Source organism: Pleurodeles waltl, chromosome 7 (genome assembly GCF_031143425.1).
Source record: "Pleurodeles waltl isolate 20211129_DDA chromosome 7, aPleWal1.hap1.20221129, whole genome shotgun sequence".
NCBI classification, from domain to species: domain Eukaryota; kingdom Metazoa; phylum Chordata; class Amphibia; order Caudata; family Salamandridae; genus Pleurodeles; species Pleurodeles waltl.
Window position 1 is genome coordinate 1,349,147,004 of NC_090446.1, and position 20,154 is coordinate 1,349,167,157.

Here is a 20,154-nt window from a genome sequence, read left to right on the forward strand (position 1 = left end):
AATGGTGACTGCTACATCTACATCTTGGCTGAGGAACTTTGATCTTTGTGGCCCAAACTGGAGACCGCACAGTGAAAGGAACTCCCAAAGGTGCTTCAGTTTGAGACCACGCTGAAGTAAGCGGTATAGGCACTGAATGAACTGGTGGACGCGATGGAGAAGGATGTATCAAGCCTAGAATAATTACTGACAATGATGGTGAGTAGAGCCTTGAGTATTATGAGGCAGAGGTGGATTGAGACCTTCTTGCTCTTGCTCTTGCTTTTCTGACCCACTGACCAGATCTGGATCGTCTCGATGTCAAATGGCTTCACAACGTTGATTGTCCTCTATGTCTCTACGTCAATAAATCCATGGACATCAACCTTCTTCTGTGTCTAAACGTCGACTGTTGGCTCCTTTTTGATGGCAACCTAGCTGTCGACAGTGAGCATGTTACCACTGTGCCTTGTCTTGATTTTGAACTGAAACATTGCCATTTTCTGGACCTTTCCTCTTTTCAGATCTCCCTTCTCCTGGAGTCTTGAGAGTAGTGATACAGCCCTGGCAGAGGACTGTCCTTCTCCTGCTCATGTGAAGTTCCACCTTTAGAAAGCAACTCTTGCCCTTTTCGCCTCTCTTTCACTCCATGGAGATAAACCTTCCTGTAATTCAGGGTACGCCTGGAAAACGTATTTCTGTGTTGGCATTTGTCAGGAATGTGACTGAGGAAATCAGAGAATACACAGATCATGAGGAATTGATTTTGCCTTTTTTTCTGTCAAGGGCAGGACATTTGGCAAACAAAGATAGCATTTTATTTGCCTTACACAAAAATTCTCCTGTCAGAAAATGACAGAGAAATACTCTAGATGCCCCAAGGTGTCGAGTAAAGCTGTTGTCAAAAAATCTGAAGTAGATTTCTGCGAAGAATATGCAGAAAAAAAGGCAAAGCTCAGTGCTTCAAGATAGTGTCACCAAGAGGCAGAAAACAAAGAACTGAGGTAGCTGCCACCCGCTGGGCATGATGGGACACTGAAGGACTGTGAGCCCTTAAAGGTGCGGTGTCAGTTTTTATATCTACAGTACTGCAGCCTATATGGCTACATTTCCCCATTCCTCCTCCTCCATATCCTTGAAAAAAGGTTTAGGAAGGAAATGTATAAGAAAAAAAAAAGTTGCAGATTTGACTGTGGTCAGTTCAGAGGAAATTAGAGTGGCACTGGAGTAGTATAGGAAGGGCATTCTGTCCATCACAGGCCCGGCATTCTCGTCGACAGGGTAAAGGAGACGATGGGCAAAAGACCCCAGAGTGAAGGCCCAAAGGTGAGGTTTTTCAGAGTTCACTAATCGAAACAGAAGTTGGATCGAGGAGCAGTTAGGAATCTTTCATACCCAGAAATTGTTCAGCAGAAGTAGGCTCCATTTTTCCCCATAACAAGCAGACAGATAGGTATGTGTCCGAACTCGATGGTGATTAAAAAAAAAACAACAACAGCAGAGCTGGTGCCCATGCGCAATGCAAACTAAGGAAAGAGTCACTATACCTTGTGACTCGAAAAACTTACTAGAAGAAAAACATATTGCAAACAGCCAAGCCCAACACTAGACGGCAGGAGAAGGCAGACCATGTGTATCTATAGCAACATATACTACGATCAATTTTCTTCTGGTGGACACGTCTAACCTCAGAGGGGATACTAAAGCAGTACCTTCCAAAGTTCGAGAGTCTGGAGTAAATTCAGACCAAGACGTCTTGCAGGAACGAATAAGAAAAATCCCCTTCCCATAAGTTCAGGTTGTCAAGGAAGTCGGGCTTTGTGAACGAGTGCACCAACTCCCACATCACAGCCCGCCAGATATCAAGGATAGGTACTATGTGTGCCACTGCTGTGGTAGCATCCTCATTGCTGGTGGAATGGGCTCATATTCCCTTTGAAGGCTGCTTTATGGCCAGTGCATAGCAGAGTATCCACCCGACAGTCCTGATCTGTGCAGCCCTTCCTTTCTTTGCCCCGGAGAACTCAATAAAAAGCTTAACGCCAACCTGATGAACCTTAGTGCAATCAATGTAAAAACCTAAAGCCCTTTTAGGGTCCAACCATTACAGTCTCTCCGTTCAAGGGGTGAAGTGGGGCAAAGAACGTTAGGATAGTAATGGATTGCCTGAAGTGGAATGGAGTAACAACCTTTGGCAAGACAGCTATTTAAGTCCTCAGCACCAGTTTGCTGAGAAAAAAGGTGTAGGGTGGTCACATTGAAAACAGTCTTAAGGTCAGAAGACAACACGCAGCTAAGCATCAGCTTAAAAGCCATATACCTCAGAACTTTCAAGATCAAGTTAAGTTCCCACTTTAGCATCACAAATAGTTTGAAGGGGTACATACGTCAAACTTACAATAATCACACCAGGTAACTTAAACAAAAATATTAAGGCAAAAGGGCTGACAATTAACTTTCACTGCAAGCTCTTGCTAGATCAAAGGTAAAACAATAAAATATACAACAGTTTGGCTTTTAAAGGATCTACTTGCAGTCGCCGCATCAGGTCACAAATTTGTCGTAGTGCCCAGAGGAAGTGGGCTCCACTCAATCTCTATGCACGGAGGTATATAGTGTGCAGGTTAGGGTGAAGGACCCTGATCTGTTGCTGTGACATAAGACCCTGCCAAAGTGGTAGCCTCATCAGAAGGACAGGACAAGAAGTTCAGGGTATCACACTCTCTTGGCCCTATTTGGAGCCATTAGATTGTCTTGGGTTCAGTCATTACTGATATTTTTCAGAACGTTGGGCAGGAGAAGCAGGGACGGAAGTCCTTGCGAGGAAATGAGGTATTATATGGCGTGACTGTATGATCCCACTAGGTAATACACTTAGTTCCAGTCAGGTTTTGTCTGTCAAACCTTTAGCTGCAACCCTGGGTATCTGAGCAGTCAGGCTTACGACAAGAAACTAGCGTAAAGCATTTAAACGGCAGCAAATCAAATGAAGGAATAGACAAGACATCAATTTAAAATAGTTTCAAAGAAAAACTTTGGAAAGTATCAATGCGGTTACAGTTAGAGTTACTTGCTACCAACTACCACAGGAAGCTAGTCAAGGGGGACCAACAAGGTCCACAGAAATAGTTACTCCTCCAAAAAAAACACTCTTCAATTCAGTTTCAGCATCAGTGGGCCCCTTGTTATATGGACTTCTATGGAGTGGTACTGAAACAGGATGCTGAAGATACTGTGGGGTCGACAAGGCGCTTCGTGGAGTTACTCCTTGGTCCACTGTAGGAGGCTGGACTGGCTTGTAGTGAGTACCAAGGGGTACTTGCACCTTGCACCAGGCCCAGTTATCCCTTATTAGTGTATAGGGTGTCTAGCAGCATAGGCTGATAGATAATGGTAGCTTAGCAGAGCAGCTTAGGCTGAACTAGGAGACGAGTGAAGCTCCTACAGTACCACTTAGTGTCATATGCACAATATCATAAGAAAACACAATACACAGTTATACTAAAAATAAAGGTACTTTATTTTTATGACAATATGCCAAAGTATCTCAGTGTACACTCAGTGAGAGGATAGGAAATATACACAAGATATATATATACACAATACCAAAAATATGCAGTATAGTCTTAGAAAACAGTGCAAACAATGTATAGTTACGATAGGATGCAATGGGGACACATAGGGATAGGGGCAACACAAACCATATACTCCAAAAGTGGAATGCGAACCACGAATGGACCCCAAACCTATGTGACCTTGTAGAGGGTCGCTGGGACTATTAGAAAATAGTGAGGGTTAGAAAAATAGCCCACCCCAAGACCCTGAAAAGTGAGTGCAAAGTGCACTAAAGTTCCCCCAAGGACATAGAAGTCGTGATAGGGGAATTCTGCAGGAAAGACACAAACCAGCAATGCAACAACAATGGATTTCCAGTCGAGGGTACCTGTGGAACAAGGGGACCAAGTCCAAAAGTCACAAGCAAGTCGGAGATGGGCAGATGCCCAGGAAATGCCAGCTGTGGGTGCAAAGAAGCTGCTACTGGACAGTAGAAGCTTAGGTTTCTGCAGGAACGACAAGGGCTAGAGACTTCCCCTTTGGAGGACGGATCCCTCACGCCGTGGAGAGTCGTGCAGAAGTGTTTTCCCGCCGAAAGACCGCGAACAAGCCTTGCTAGCTGCAAATCGTGCGGTAAGGGTTTTTGGACGCTGCTGTGGCCCAGGAGGGACCAGGATGTCGCCAATTGCGTCAGGAGACAGAGGGGACGTCGAGCAAGACAAGGAGCCCTCTCAGCAGCAAGTAGCACCCGGAGAAGTGCCAGAAACAGGCACTGCGAGGATGCGTGAAACAGTGCTCACCCAAAGTCGCACAAAGGAGTCCCACGTCGCCGGAGAACAACTTAGGAGGTCGTGCAATGCAGGTTAGAGTGCCGTGGACCCAGGCTGGACTGTGCACAAAGGATTTCAGCCGGAAGTGCACGGAGGCCGGAGTAGCTGCAAAAGTCGCGGTTCCCAGCAATGCAGTCTGGCGTGGGGAGGCAAGGACTTACCTCCACCAAACTTGGACTGAAGAGTCACTGGACTGTGGGAGTCACTTGGACAGAGTTGCTGGATTCAAGGGACCTCGCTCGTCGTGCTGAGAGGAGACCCAGGGGACCGGTGATGCAGTTCTTTGGTGCCTGCGGTAGCAGGGGGAAGATTCCGTCGACCCACCGGAGATTTCTTCTGAGCTTCTAGTGCAGAGAGGAGGCAGACTACCCCCACAGCATGCACCACCAGGAAAACAGTCGAGAAGGCGGGAGGATCAGCATTACAGAGTTGCAGTAGTCGTCTTTGCTACTATGTTGCAGTTTTGCAGGCTTCCAGCGCGGTCAGCAGTCGATTCCTTGGCAGAAGGTGAAGAGAGAGATGCAGAGGAACTCGGATGAGCTCTTGCATTCGTTATCTAAAGTTTCCCCAGAGACAGAGACCCTAAATAGCCAGAAAAGAGGGTTTGGCTACCTAGGAGAGAGGATAGGCTAGCAACACCTGAAGGAGCCTATCAGAAGGAGTCTCTGACGTCACCTGGTGGCACTGGCCACTCAGAGCAGTCCAATGTGCCAGCAGCACCTCTGTTTCCAAGATGGCAGAGGTCTGGAGCACACTGGAGGAGCTCTGGACACCTCCCAGGGGAGGTGCAGGTCAGGGGAGTGGTCACTCCCCTTTCCTTTGTCCAGTTTTGCGCCAGACCAGGGCTAAGGGGTCCCTGAACCGGTGTAGACTGGCTTATGCAGAAATGGGCACCAAATGTGCCCATGAAAGCATTTCCAGAGGCTGGGGGAGGCTACTCCTCCCCTGCCTTCACACCATTTTCCAAAGGGAGAGGGTGTAACACCCTCTCTCAGAGGAAGTCCTTTGTTCTGCCATCCTGGGACAAGCCTGTCTTGACCCCAGGAGGGCAGAAACCTGTCTGAGGGGTTGGCAGCAGCTGCAGTGAAACCCCAGAAAAGGCAGTTTGGCAGTACCAGGGTCTGTGCTACAGACCACTGGGATCATGGGATTGTGCCAACTATGCCAGGATGGTATAGAGGGGGCAATTCCATGATCATAGACATGTTACATGGCCATATTCGGAGTTACCATTGTGAAGCTACATATAGGTAGTGACCTATATGTAGTGCACGCGTGTAATGGTGTCCCCGCACTCACAAAGTCCGGGGAATTGGCCCTGAACAATGTGGGGGCACCTTGGCTAGTGCCAGGGTGCCCTCACACTAAGTAACTTTGCACCTAACCTTTACCAGGTAAAGGTTAGACATATAGGTGGCTTATAAGTTACTTAAGTGCAGTGTAAAATGGCTGTGAAATAACGTGGACGTGTAACGTGGACGTTATTTCACTCAGGCTGCAGTGGCAGGCCTGTGTAAGAATTGTCAGAGCTCCCTATGGGTGGCAAAAGAAATGCTGCAGCCCATAGGGATCTCCTGGAACCCCAATACCCTGGGTACCTCAGTACCATATACTAGGGAATTATAAGGGTGTTCCAGTAAGCCAATGTAAATTGGTAAAATTGGTCACTAGCCTGTTAGTGACAATTTTAAAGAAATGAGAGAGCATAACCACTGAGGTTCTGATTAGCAGAGCATAACCACTGAGGTTCTGATTAGCAGAGCCTCAGTGAGACAGTTAGTCACTACACAGGTAACACATTCAGGCACACTTATGAGCACTGGGGCCCTGGCTGGCAGGGTCCCAGTGACACATACAACTAAAACAACATATATACAGTGAAAAATGGGGGTAACATGCCAGGCAAGATGGTACTTTCCTACATCCATGGGCTGGGGGGGCGATTCAGGCCACCGGAATCAACATCCCTCAAAGTCCTCTTGAGCGTGGCAGAAGTATAGTGCAGTGGTTCCCAATCTTTTGACTTCTGTGGACCCCCATTTTATCAATACTGGAGCTTGGGGACCCCCACTGAATCATTATTGGAACACAGAGACCCCCACTGAGTCATTACTGATAGCTGGGACCTAATATTATTACATTTTTTAAGCAGTCGCGGACCCCCTGAGGAGGCTTTGCGGACCACCAGGGGTCCCCGAACCACTGGTCTTGTGGGCTACAACTCGCCTGGACCAGAAGTTTCAGTGGTTTTCTGGAGAAGAGAAGTACCACTCTGCTGCAGCAAGGGCCCAGTGAAGAGAAGCTGCAGTGTCACGGACTGCACCTGCTGTACCTGGTGGCTAGTAAAGGAAAGGCGACTGTACCTGCTGTGTTCTGCTTGTGGTAAAGTCAAATGAGGCCAGCCAGAGCAATAGATGCCAAGTTGGCTGACCTGTTCATATACATGATAGAATTTCCCCTCAAACCTACTTTCTGGGCAACCTAGCTGCACACAGATGACTCTCCTGGGTCCAGAAGACTCAGGAGCAACTTGAGCGTTAGGTCTTGATCCCTTGGCCTGCAACGTGGTGAGAATAAGGACTCCAGGAATCAGGGCTACCAATTCACCCTAGCAGGTTTATTTAGCTGTTGTGCTGCGAACAGGAGGTCAGCCAACTGACCCTTTCGTTGAGGTCAGGAGTCTACTTCTCTATGAGAGGGACACAGCGGGGCAGTCCCTTTTCTTTTGCAAGTCACGAGATACAATACAGCAGATGCAGTTCAAACCAGTGCAGCCTCTCCTCGGTGGGTCCTTGATGCAGCAGGGCAATCCTTCAGTACTCTTCTCCAGTCTAACAAGATCTAACTTATGGGTTCAAGGGGTGTCCTTTTTATATCCATACAATGCTCTCAGGGGAGGAGACAGCCAGTGGGCTACCAGGTTCCATGCCGCCTGATGAAAACTTCCTGTGAAGTGTGGCATCTAGCTATCTCAGAGTGCTCTTTTCTGCACACTCTCAAGGTGGTAGAACCCTTCTCTCCGCGTGCAGAACTCACTAGCCCAACCCGGAGGTGTGGCAACCAAAAGGCACCTGAAAAAACAGTATGAGAACTTGCTTTCTTTCACTATCCCTGGCGCCAGCTTGTCTATCAAACAATAGAGTATAGTCCCTATCCAAAGTGTCTCCCCTTTGCAGCTCACCTTTTGGGCATATACCCTTGTGATTTCCTGCCTGCGAGAGGTAACACCTCTTCCCATGCAGGCTTCTATTGCGTCCTTTCCTTAGAGTTGTTAGCAGGTCTCCCCAGGACGATAGAAGGCCTTGCTCTGGACACTGTTACGAATAGTTACCCGTCAGCCACCTCAGCTGCCAGATCAACCCTCTCTGTTCAAGTCACCTGTGCTGACTCACTTTTGAAAGGTTTGCAACACTTCAACTCCTACCCATTTCCTTATGGCCCAATGGGACCTCAATTTGGTCCTCATATTTTTCATGTGTACACCCTTCAAGCCCTACATAGGTGTTCTGTGCAGTTTTTAACCATCAAGACAGTCTCCTTAGAGGCCACTGCATTGGCCAGGAGGGTCAGCAAGCTTAACCTCTGTTGGTTCACTGTCCCTACGCTAGCCTTTTTCCTGCCAACTGGTCCTTCAGACACATGCCTCCATCTTGCAGAGGGTTGTCACCACCTTTCATGTTGGTCACAGTATCATTCTGTCTAAATTGTTGGTTCTACCTCCTCTTTCCAAGGTGGAGGAGTGACTCCATCATGTGGCCCAGATGAGAGCCCTTTTGTTCTACACTGCTCGCACCAAAAACCAATAGGTGGACAATCAGCTCTTCATCAGGTTCACTGGAACAAAGAAGGGCAAAGCTGTGCAGGAACAGACCATTTCTTGATGGATTAATCTGCATTAATGTCTGCTATGACCTAACTAAAAAGAAGCGGCCTGAGAGTTTACAAACCCATTCCACCAAACCCAAGCCCACTACTACTGCGTTGGAATACGCGGTACCGGACTTGGACATCTGCCAAGTCGCTATGTCACATGTTCACGAAGCACTACTGTTAAGACAACCAGACTCCAGCGAGATGGTCATTTTGTCTGCTCAGGCCTCCAGTATTTTCTGTTTTGAGCCAGTTCGCGGACCCACCTCTAGGGAGGTATTGCTTGGGTATCTATTTTAAAACATGGAATCTGTGGTTAGAAGTCTCTACCAGAAATGGTGTTACTTATGCTTGTGATAGAGACTCCATGTTTCAGCACACAAATAGTCACAAAAAAAAAAAAAAAAAAAAAACTGATGTCAGCAAGCCGGGGTGGCGCATATATGGGTAGCGTGACACCACTTCAGTCATGGACGACGTGGAGCTGATCGCTCAGTGAGCATAGGTATTACTCTACATTTTCTAGATCCAGTTTGAAACATGGAAAATATCCTAAGATGAGGAATCAGTGGTCCCTCTGAATGAGTTAGTTAATGAGGTGATGTACTTGATGCTCAAACGCAGACCTCCTGAGCCATGCATGGTGGCGAAGCAGGATGGAGGTGTTTAACTCCCTGGAGGCACTATGAGTGCAATCCAAGGCACATTGTATGTTTGTATATGGCATTACACTCAGTTTTGCAATACGCCTCTCATAGGCGTCTAACCAACTCCACCACCTCCCCCCAGAGGTATCTATCCTAACAAGATAACGTTACTATTGAGTTGGCAATTCTCCACTGAGCGGTTGACCCCACAGCCACAAGCTCCCCTGCTGCTTCAATTTCCTTGTCTGAAGGAAGGGCATCACTGGTTGCCAGGGAGCAGGCTCTTTTCCAGAATTTGTGCGCAATCAAAGTCTGGTGGGACAAGTCCTGCAATGAAGAGGGGACATCTGGTGTATGGGTATACCTTATTTTGACCCTCTGGGTGAGGACTTGTACCTTCGACTGGATCCTCACAATTTTCATTACTGGACTTGATCATGTTTCTAAGGACTGAAGATCTCTTGGCTTTAGAGAGAGTCACCATCAGAAAGTCAGCTTCCTCCTCGACTACATGGAGCTTCCCTTTGTGGTGTCTGTTGCCTGCTGGATACCAGTGTAATATGCAGTGGTATCATCTGGAGGAAGGAAAGCTCAACAGGATCGGGTTCTAGGTCAGTATTGATCTGTGGGTCAACATGGTAATCCTCCCAAGGATTATGCCTATTCCCAGGTGGTTGAGGCTTTAGATATGTGTTATATAAATCAGAAGGACTACCTTTATCTGCGGTCTGATGGGACAGAATGCTAAGGTGATGGAGGTGGTTGTGGCAGAAGTTGTGAATTAGAAAAATATATTGTGCAGAGGAATAGTGACCTTATCCTTAGATCCCTTGGGCATCAGAGAGAACTTTAGTTCTTCTAACATTTGTACTTCAAAAGTGAGCTTCCTCTGCCTCCCTAGTGTTGGAAGTGGTGTGTTGGTGCTCTGAGGGCTGGGTGAACAAGAACCTCTCCTGTGGAGGGGTGTATGAGTAGTTTATGTTAACACCTGGGAGATCAATGGTAAGCAGGAGCTGGTGTCTGAGTGCCAAGCCTGAGACCTTCTCAAAAGGCTTTCATGAAGAAAAGAGGAAGTCTCAGGGTTGCGATGTCTTGGAAATAGGAGCTAGGTCAGTGCCTCTTCTGGCTAGTCTCACGACTTGATGCCAAACTTCCTCAAGAGTGGTGCTAGACTTCAGTGTGAGACTTCTTTCGAATAAGTCAAGAGGGTTAATCCTCAAGAGAGTTTGGTGAATGATGACTCTCTGGGTGTATGTTTTTGTCCTGGGCTTTGTGACTGGAGTTCCTCACAGCACCTAGCAGCTTTGTTCCCCTTGCACAGTTGTGATAAGTGATGGGCTTCCCTCTCGCACTCTGTGCCTCAATATCCTTGGTGGGAAAACGGGTCTGGTATGTCAGATGGGTTTGAACCCTGTATTGTATGATGGGATGATGGGCCCAACAGTATTCTAGGTGATATCATGTAGTTTTTTTGTTTTTACAAATTTTGCAGGCTGAGCATGTTGACTCCTTGTAGGGAGAAGGAAAAGGTTACTGACCCAATGGTTATCAGACTATAGTTATTTGATATTACAGTTTTAACACAACTGGGTGTTTGCTCCTTAACATCCTCTCCCACTCTACCACTTTAGATTGATTCTGAATAACAGTTGTCTATGTTTAGATAGTCCTTCCATTGCTAGGTCAGGGTCCTCAACCACTGGCACTGAATGGAGTAGAGAAGTTGTCAACAGTCTTAGAGCTCGAGTTGAAACATCTGAACTTGATGGCAAAACAAAGCAGTCTAAGGAGGAGTTTTGTCCTGGTGCATTGCAGTCTAACAGCAATCATGAGCTAGAAAGCGAAAATGAAGAGGGAAAAAAACTTGCAATTGTCTGCACCAAACACTAGACGGCAGGTGTATGTAAAGCATGTGTATCTACAGGAACACATCCTTCAAACATTTTCATAGCTACCACAATTCCCAGGTCCATGCAGGATGTGCTGCTCCAGTTCAGGTTGTTTCTTTGAATTCGGGGAATTGCAGTCCTGTTTTTATAATGCAATTAACAAGACTGAAAGTCACAAAATTCAAAAATAAAACCTCTACTACAGAGGCACATCACCATCAACCTGGGCAACTTGGTAGGGCTGCACATAGCAAATGGAAAAAGCATCCTCCACATGGGTGAGCCAATTCTACTGATTATGACGATTAGTGGTAATACTACAATGCAGAATTAAGTCTGTAAATGGAGCAATGTCCACCAATACGTCTGTCTTATGCACTCTAAGATGACCAAAGCTTTTCCCACTTTAATTAAGGATGAAATCATAGAGCCTAATATTTCCCCAAATGTCTGGATCTTGTGTCCCTGGTGCAGCTCAGTAATGCATGGTCAAAAGAGGTATCTTTAAAAGCATTGATGAAACAGCAGGATTACATGTCTGGGGGATTGAGGAATCTTCTGTAGTCGTGTACTTCTCTAGATGGATAACAACTGCTGGAACCATAGGCAGACACTCATCCCAGATGTGGTCCACAATGGGAATGATGTTGACAGATGTCCATAAGTCATAAAGGAAGTGACCCTTTCCTCTATCTCTATGGGGGAAGTCAATTCACTTGGAGGACCATCCATTAAGAGTCAAATCAGGAAATAAAAAAAGAACTTAAAGGGGATGGGGAGGAGTCTTTGATCCTGAAGGGCGCTATCTAGTCTTGTCAATCCTTTGATGAGCTAGGAATTTTGTCTTCCACTCTTTTCCAAGTTCTCCTCATCTTCTTTCATGTCAGCCTCCAACTGCAGAGGCACCCAGCGGAGGACTGGTGGCTTCAGAGTTGGTGGAGGCTGTGGCTAAGATGGGAGAACCTTGCATTTAAGTCCTGTTTCATTCCCTGTAGATAAAAAAAATATGATATATGCCAGGACTTGATTCAATGACTGGTTCTAATAATGAATGTTCTTCACAGAATTGGCAAACTTTATTTCTGTGACCTGGATATTTCCATTGGGATCACGCCTCTACAATCTCTTTCATCTTGGGTTCTGGTTGAAATGTAACCCAGATTTGGTCAGAATGTAAACAACATCAATCTCAGGAGTGGTATCTGATACACTATGCTCGCCTTTTGTTTCTAGAATATGTGGCAGGTTTATCAGGCTCAACTTATGTATGCTGTGTAGGAAGGCACAAAGAACATTAGGAACCCTCTTACAGCAAGCAGTGTGGTGGCCGCACACTGTTTACTTGCTGGTGCTTTTTCAGAGGTTGGGCAACAATATTATAGTAGATAGTACCACCATCAATCATGCAGACAGAGTGGATAACCTTTCATTGATCTTCTCCTGGAGCAATCCACAAAGAAGCAGAAACAGCTGTATCAGAGGCAGCTCCTCCTCAAAACTCTTTGGATTTTCTGGATGCTGCTTCCTGTCAATTTTACTGTTCTTTCTTCTGACTGTATCTCATGGTTCTCCTGGACATTTTTTGTGTACAAGGAACACGCCACATGGAATGAGAATTAGGAAGGCATGTGACGCATGGGTCAAGTGAGGCCATCTCTGCCTTTTTGTGCAACACGAGGACATTTAGAGGAAAAATTTCAGAAAGAACTTTCAAAGAGGTTAGGGAAGATTTTGCATTATGAAAAAATGGCAAAACGCAGGCTCGGTGATGAAGGATACTGATCTGAGTAGCCAGTAAACAAATTGGGTAACTAACACCCAACGGGCATGATGGGATACTGGTGGTAGGAGCACACAAATGAGCAATGGCAGTTTTGATTTTATGCACGCTGCCACCTTACTACAATTTTTACTGTTATCCTTCATTTGAAATTTTAAGAAAGGTTTATAAAGGACAGTCTTGGTCAATTACATTTACAGCAGTAGCTTTTTATCTTTAAAATTAGCTTCATTAAATTAAAAACTAAACCAAATCTGACCAATATGATCGAGAGGGGATACCAAAACAGGATACCAAAAACAAAAAAAGTGTTCCGGGATCCACACAAAGACGGGACTAATCAGTGATAATGGCTATCAAATTCCAGAGAAAAAACAGATACACTAAAAAAAAGTTGTTTCATATTCCCCTAAATCTCATTCAGCTGACAATTATATATTGGTCATCACAAACTGCTGCAGGCCACTTTGCACTCACATACACACTGATCCCTATGGCACATGGCAGTTTTATTTATCACAGTATTCTTGTTGTCATGGCCAGAGTTCAGTGATCAAACCAAGATGGTCATACGTACTGAGATTTGTCATTCTGATCCCATGCCAACATGATTCTCTGAACCAAGTTACACTTCTGTAGCAACTAGAAAAGAAATGAAAATAATGTCAGTCAGTAACTAAATGAAGGCAAATACAAATCTACTAACAGTGGTCAAACAGTTATAACAAGGGTAGGCAATAACACAATCTCAAGCCAATCTTGAATAGGGGGGTAGGCCCGCAGATGTTTAGATGATTACATGAGCAAACCTCAACAATGCGGGTAGGTATGAGGAAAACTGAGGTCTTTTCAGAATGCATCAAGGAATCTCAGGAAAATAACTTAGAGGCATGCTGATGAATTTTAGTGTGGTCAATAGTAAACAGGATTGGCCTAGGAGGACAGACTGCCTAGTCTTCTCTACACTTTGTTTATTGGTCTTTATGTTAAGAAATACTTAATTGATACATCGGATTTAGGCATCTAACTAAGCTGTGGGATTGGTGATAATCATTTTCAGTAGCAACATTAGTGTTATAGGAAAACAACAACAAATCTGCAAGGTGGTGTGGATGAGTTAAGAATCTACTCTTGCGTGAAGGACAAATCGAACAACAAATGTGAAGAGATAATACAGGAGTTTTTTTCAATACCATACTACTTCCCTTTCACGCAGCTGCTTCAAAGACAAACTGGAGCTGATTTCTTGGTAAATGGCTACCAGCACTGAGATCTAGGTGTTATGATTTTCAGACTCAGTGTGAAAAACCTCATAATACAAGTTCTTCATTTTCATCTTGTACCATCAACCTTTGGACATGTTCATCCTACACCTAGCCTTTAAACTTGCTCTGATGGTTAAACAGAAACATAAAAAAAAACATAATACAAAACAAAATCACAAAATGACCCTGCTGTATTAGAATGTGAAACATTCAGTTCACATAATATCCTGTATAACAGCAGTTATCTTTTTATGAAGTTAAGTAAGATGCTAGTAGGTTAAACGTTTGATAGAAAAAGTTAGAAGGGCCAAAGGTTGGAAATCAAAAGGTTTGAAACACCAGTTAATAGAAAGTAAAGTATTTGAAAATAAAGTGGATTTTGAAAAAAGTTTCGAAATCTGTATTAAAACATTTTTATTAAAGCTTGCTTTAGTTAATGATAGGGTAACTGTTGGGGTGAGGTACTGGGTTTGGAATAATGATTTGATGAGTGATGTGCTTAATGGTAAAGTAAAAGGATCTAAGAACATAATAGCATGGGTTGTTAATGGAGTTAATTTGTTGTTGGGGTACAATTAGGGTACCTTTTTGGGACATTCTATATGGAGGAAATGTTAAAATTTCCCTACAACAAACACATTAAACATTTAAACAAGTGAATATATTGCTTTCTAACTATTTGATAATTACACAGACAACATAATGTTCAACTAAATTTTCCAAACCATTAATGTCCAAAATCAAGGTTCTGTAACTTAACATTTTTACCTTTCAACCTAGATTCTAATATAATAGCAAGAATGTCTCTAACAAAAGAGTGATTGAGTAGGTCAGAGGTTCAAATAGACAACTGTAGTATGGCAATTATTGATTGACATTTTATAGAGATAGTGAATTGGTAAAAACAAAAAACAAAAACTGGTATGTAAATGAACGGTCTAACTAACAAAAATATCTGATAATCTTTGGCAAAAAAAAAAAGGACACCTAACCGAGTTAACCCACCATCACTCAGTAAAAGAAAAATACAAAGAGATTCACTTATGCAAGAAGCTTTAATTTCACAACCTATCCTTGATGATGCCATAACCACTGGGAAGGGTCACAATAAATCTAATTACATAAATGGTCTAAAACAGTGGTCCAATCAACATGCTGAAAGAACTTTCAATGCTAACCTCACTGGTGGAAAACCTTATGCAGACGGTAGAAACTCCCTTTACCTGAGTAATGAAAAAGAGAAGCTTGTTTGAGATCTTTTTGTCTCATCATTAGTAAAAGTGAAATTTCAAAGTAAACTACTGCATGTCCGATTTGGATATGTGGAATTAAAACAACTTCCTGCAGGAAGGTAAATGAATAAGCATCTTTCAGTGAGCACCAAGTACATAAATTCTCATTTCAAGTAGTGCTTTTATTCAGAGTCTTCAAGCATCCTTCAAGACAGACGACCACGCTGGGGGCATGTTCAACGGTTCTTACTGGCAGGCCCAGAAGCCTAGCTCGAAGATGTCTAAATGTGAGAGAAGATGCTACCCCTTAACGTACAGAGTAGGCAATGGCCGACAAAATCAAACTGAAGAATCTCCAAGAAGTGAAAAAAAGTTGAGGTACAGCAACCGACTTGAGATTAGTAGTACTCTGGCATTGGTGGTCTTTAGCTTTTAAAATACTCTGGCGATTCAAGGAAGGGATGTAAAACCAAAGATAATTTTATCAGAGAACTACGTGAAAAGAGCGGCCCTAATAGTTTTTTTTTTCCGGCCTTAGCTGCCGGTCTTTCTTATTTTGCATATGTCCTTCTGTGCTTTAAGTCTGCTTCCAAAAGATTTAGGTCTTAAAAAAAGGTCTATAACAACTGAATTTAGATTCCAGTTGGCATTAAAATTGGACCTTGCAAGGATATTTGCTATTACATGCTTTACCTCTAGTTGATTGGTTGCTGACACAGCAGGAGAGTGGTTTAGGGCTCGATTTCACAAGTTCTAAGGTTCCCTGGTCAGAGGTTATTTCCCAATATTGTGCACTTTTAGTGCAATGTTTTAATGGAACATTATCTTTCGTGTTGCATTGAGGTGCATGGTGCAGAGTTCATGTTTATGCCTATGATGTTTGCTGAGGACAAAAGACAAGGAACAGTCAGAAATCCTATGTAAATTACTGAACCCTACAATAAAGCATTTGAAACAAATTCTGAAAAAGCTATTGCTAAGTGGAAATCAGAATAAGATATTGCAATTATGCTGGAGAGAAATACAAAACAGCAAACAAAAGTGTGCACTAAAGATCCAGAATCTAATTAGTAACCACACAAATAGTCATATTCCACTGGGAAGTATTACATTGTGGGAATCCTTTACAGCAAAGAACCCTTTGGGAATGTCTGCATTATATATGTCACTTAAGCAGGATAAATAATATCCTATAAGAAAATCCTCAATTTTGTTTATTAAAAAAAAAAAGTTAGGTAATGCAGATGTTTTTCTCTGTATTTGTATTTTACCTAAACCAAAATTCCATTTAGAGGTTTTAGAGATTAGTTTTGGATGTAAATCTATCTATTGGATTCCTGAATTATGTCAGAAGGTCCAGGAAGGAGAAAGAATGTTTGATCCCAATAAGTACCAAACGCACCATCTGCCATTATTGATTGCCATTTACTCATAGATATTGGAAAAAAATGTGTAAAACCTGGTTTATTTTGAAGTATTCAACTTTTAAAAGATGCACAGGAATTGAACTTTTAGCCAATGAGTTTCATACATTTTGCAATAGGGATAGCCCCCTTTTACAGTGCTATTATGTAAAATTCAAATAATTTAGTCTTTTGCAGTGAATTATGACATTTCTGATGCCCCTTTGAAGCGTTATCAAAGTTTATTTAAATAATTGAATGTAGATGCCTTTATGAATTTTAATATATTGGATTTAACTAATAATATGTCTAATCAACATATTTTGCTACAACTAAAACTATTCTTTTTCTCTACAACAATATGGTGAAGAAAAAAGTCTTTACTGGTGACCAGTGGTATCAGAGCCAAAGTCGTAAAAACAACAGACACCTTGCCATTCTGCTGGACATTGAGAACCTTTGTGCTGCTATTAAAGTCTTGACACCAAGGTCCTCCTCAAAGCCATATTGTAATTGTAATCGTATTTATATAGCGCTTACTACCCCTGACGAGGCGTCGAAGCGCTTTTCGATGAGTAGTACGCTACTCCGGTACCCAACAAGAATTAGTGATGGATTAGTATAATTTAATAAGGAGTACAGTTTTAGTATTATTATGAGTTTATTTGAGTTGCGGATATGAGAGTTTGTTAGTTAGATTGACTGGAGTAATGGAGGGGTGGAGGAGGAAAGAAATCCAGAAGTGTTAATTGGGAGTTTATCCTTCATTTACTCAATCCAAAGGCTTGAGATGAATAAAAGGGGAGCGGAGGGGAAAGAGGATGTGGAAGGGTTAGGGAGAGCATAGTAGCAGGGTTAGATGAATGCAGGAGAATTTAGTAGGGTTGTGTGGGAGGTCACAGAGGTAGAGTGAGCTTTGGTGAGTTAGATGTGGAGGTGGAGGGAAGAGCTTAGGCAGAGATATTTAGGAGATGAAAGTGGTCGAAGGGATTTGGGATGAGTCCGAGTGAGAATGGAGGATAGTTTGATAGAGACATGACATAAGAGTGATGAGTAGATAAGTGTGATAAAAAGAGAGCAGAAATTCATAGATATCTAGTATAACAACCCAAAAAAACCAGGAGTCATGCAATGATCCACAAACATGCCAGGCACAGAAACAACATATACACATACATACACATATATATGCCTAAAAGCTAAAAGCACACAGTCCAGTGGCAATGATGTGCCCATCATTAAAGGAGATGACAGATAGGCACATCGTTCTCTAAGTGAGGGAGGGAGGACGGTTGTCTCCCAATATTTCACAAGTAAAGTAAACATTTTGTTTGGTGCTTCAGATGAGGTAAAAAAAAAAGAAAAAAATGTTTGTGGGACTTTCCCAAGAAGGTTTAGGTTGATCATCACCTTAGCACCCTTCCTGTCATTTAGTCTCGTTTCTATATAGCATTTTCGCACATACTATAACCTTGAATGGAATACAAGTCTGGAAGAGAAACTACACAGTGTAGAGTTTTGTCCAGGATTTTTCTTCCAGTACAGGAAGGGCAAATGTCAAGGAGTGTTGACACGGTACTGAAAGGCAGGTGAGGTGAGGCTCATTCCAAACAGAAACATAAAAGTGAAATAAAAACCTGTACCTGAGGGTGCAAGTGTTAGAATTCAGTGGATTACGACCCAAGACACCAAGTGATATCAAATGTTTAACCTTAAAAGGCAACATTGTTTCAGTGCTTCACGGAACAGAAATTCAGCGTATGCTGGGATGGGATAGTGCATCTTACAGAAAAGGTGCATGGGTACATTTATCTCCATATAAAGTGGAATACTTCCAGCTTCATTATTATTTTTGCAAGATAAATTTAGAAGGCTTTTTCATTTTTTTTTTACACCAGCCAATTGAAAAACAATTGGCATTTTATACATAAAATGTGTTTTGGGACCTCACCGACAGGCAGAGCTGTTTATGAACATCAACTCTGGTTACTATGGATTCAAAGTTATTATACGTGACTGCATAATTAAAATAAAACGAAACATCAATAGGAAATGGCTTGTTCAAATTTTGGGATTCATCAGCTCAGATTTATCAAGAGAAGATAATGTTATTTGGATGATCTAAAAAGACGGGGGTTGTATTTCAAACAACATAGGGAATATTGATCTCCCCAAAAGCAAAATACTCCTTGAAAGAAATACACCAAACCTGGCCTGTCTGAATGAATAAATGAAAAAACTTATAGAGCGCACACCTACTCCAGAGTTTCCTAGCACTGTATCTCAAACTTTTCTCAGAAGTTGGCATTTTGTGGTTTGTAGTTTTTGTTAACATTTTTTATGAAAACATTTCTAAAGGGTAGAGCCTGATTTAGTTTTTGGAAGTCTGGAAACTCTGTCAGAAACGATATACAGTACCCTGTTCACCAAACCCTCAGTTCACCCACCTCACATAAGGATGGATGGACCTTACGCTTTCTGCTGACAAAATCCCCATTGACTAAGCTGACAAAGAATACTCTGATGGACCGACAAAGAAGGGGCCATCGGAAGAAAGACATAACTCTTACTTAGGGTGGCCTGTGCAATATTTTCTGTTTCAGTCCATCGCCCCAAGAAAAGAAACACCTAACAGTGAGCAACAGAAAACAACAATAAAGACCCCACCCTCTTATCCACCCCAACAACAATCTTCCAGAATGTGCAGCCATGAGCAGTTTTCTTTTTCAGAAACAAACTCCTATTTTGGGAGTTTGTTTCTGAAAAGTAAAAACTTTGAAAAAGTTTAGTGATCAGCAGTTAAAAGGGACAGCTGTGATCAACCTAAGGTAGCGGAAGTACTGTCCTCTGCCATCCAGACAGAAGGAGTACTGTCCACCAAACCTTAAATCAAACCTTAGCCTTAGATATATTTTGGCAGCTGCATTTGAAAAGAGATGTTGAACTAGAAAACAGATCCTATTAACCAAGGCAGTTGATTCTGCAATCGTGCATGTAGTTCTCAAGCATTCAACAACGTCAGAGCCTCTGGAAACTATATTTGTCAAGGCCTGAATTTCTTACCAGCTAGATTAAAACCATCAAATCAATTCAAAACAGGTTACAAACTAGTGGTGACGGAAATTATTGCAAGAGCCAAAAAAAAAAGTGTTTGTGATGTGTTTAACAATGAGAATTAAAAAGGGGTGGTGCATGGTGTTTACAAAGAAATACCAGTTTCAATTAAAGGGGCCTGTAACTATTGTTATCACCAACAGACTGATGCATTAAGCCAACAAGAGGTAGGTGCAGTGGACTGTATAAAAATGGGTGAGCTGGGCTCTGGGACTTTAGAACACAACTTGGCTGAAGGCTACACCCTGCTTTCAAAGACTGCTGTGCATGGTTGAAGGTCCTGCACAATGGCTGTAATGCCACTGCTCTACCCCCGGGACTACAGCTAGCTACCACAAGGCCAAAGGCAAAGGCCCTAATTTAGAAAGTCCTTTAGCAGCTGCAATCACTGAGATTCTACTAATCATAATGTTTGAGACAACATAAGTGCTTTTTTTTTTTTTTAATATACAAAAGCATTTTTAGGAGTCTGAAAATTGTTTAAATTCATAGAAATGTTGTATAGCTATTTTAGCCATGTTCTAGACACGTTGGTTTAAGCTAACTAGGCCTGCCGCTGGGCACTTTAAACCGGTTACATTTTATTCAGT

At 42.9% G+C, this 20,154-nt stretch overlaps 1 protein-coding gene across 4 annotated transcripts in view; it reads right to left on the reverse strand.

Annotated features, from left to right (window-relative positions):
- Window positions 1–20,154, reverse strand: part of PPP6R1 (protein phosphatase 6 regulatory subunit 1) — a 745,577-nt gene that overhangs the window by 431,150 nt on the left and 294,273 nt on the right. For all 4 annotated transcript variants that reach the window (XM_069200760.1, XM_069200759.1, XM_069200761.1 and 1 more), the window contains exon 11: window positions 13,128–13,192. In XM_069200760.1, the coding sequence (XP_069056861.1) occupies window positions 13,128–13,192 (65 nt within the window). The remainder of the gene's footprint in view (window positions 1–13,127; window positions 13,193–20,154) is intronic.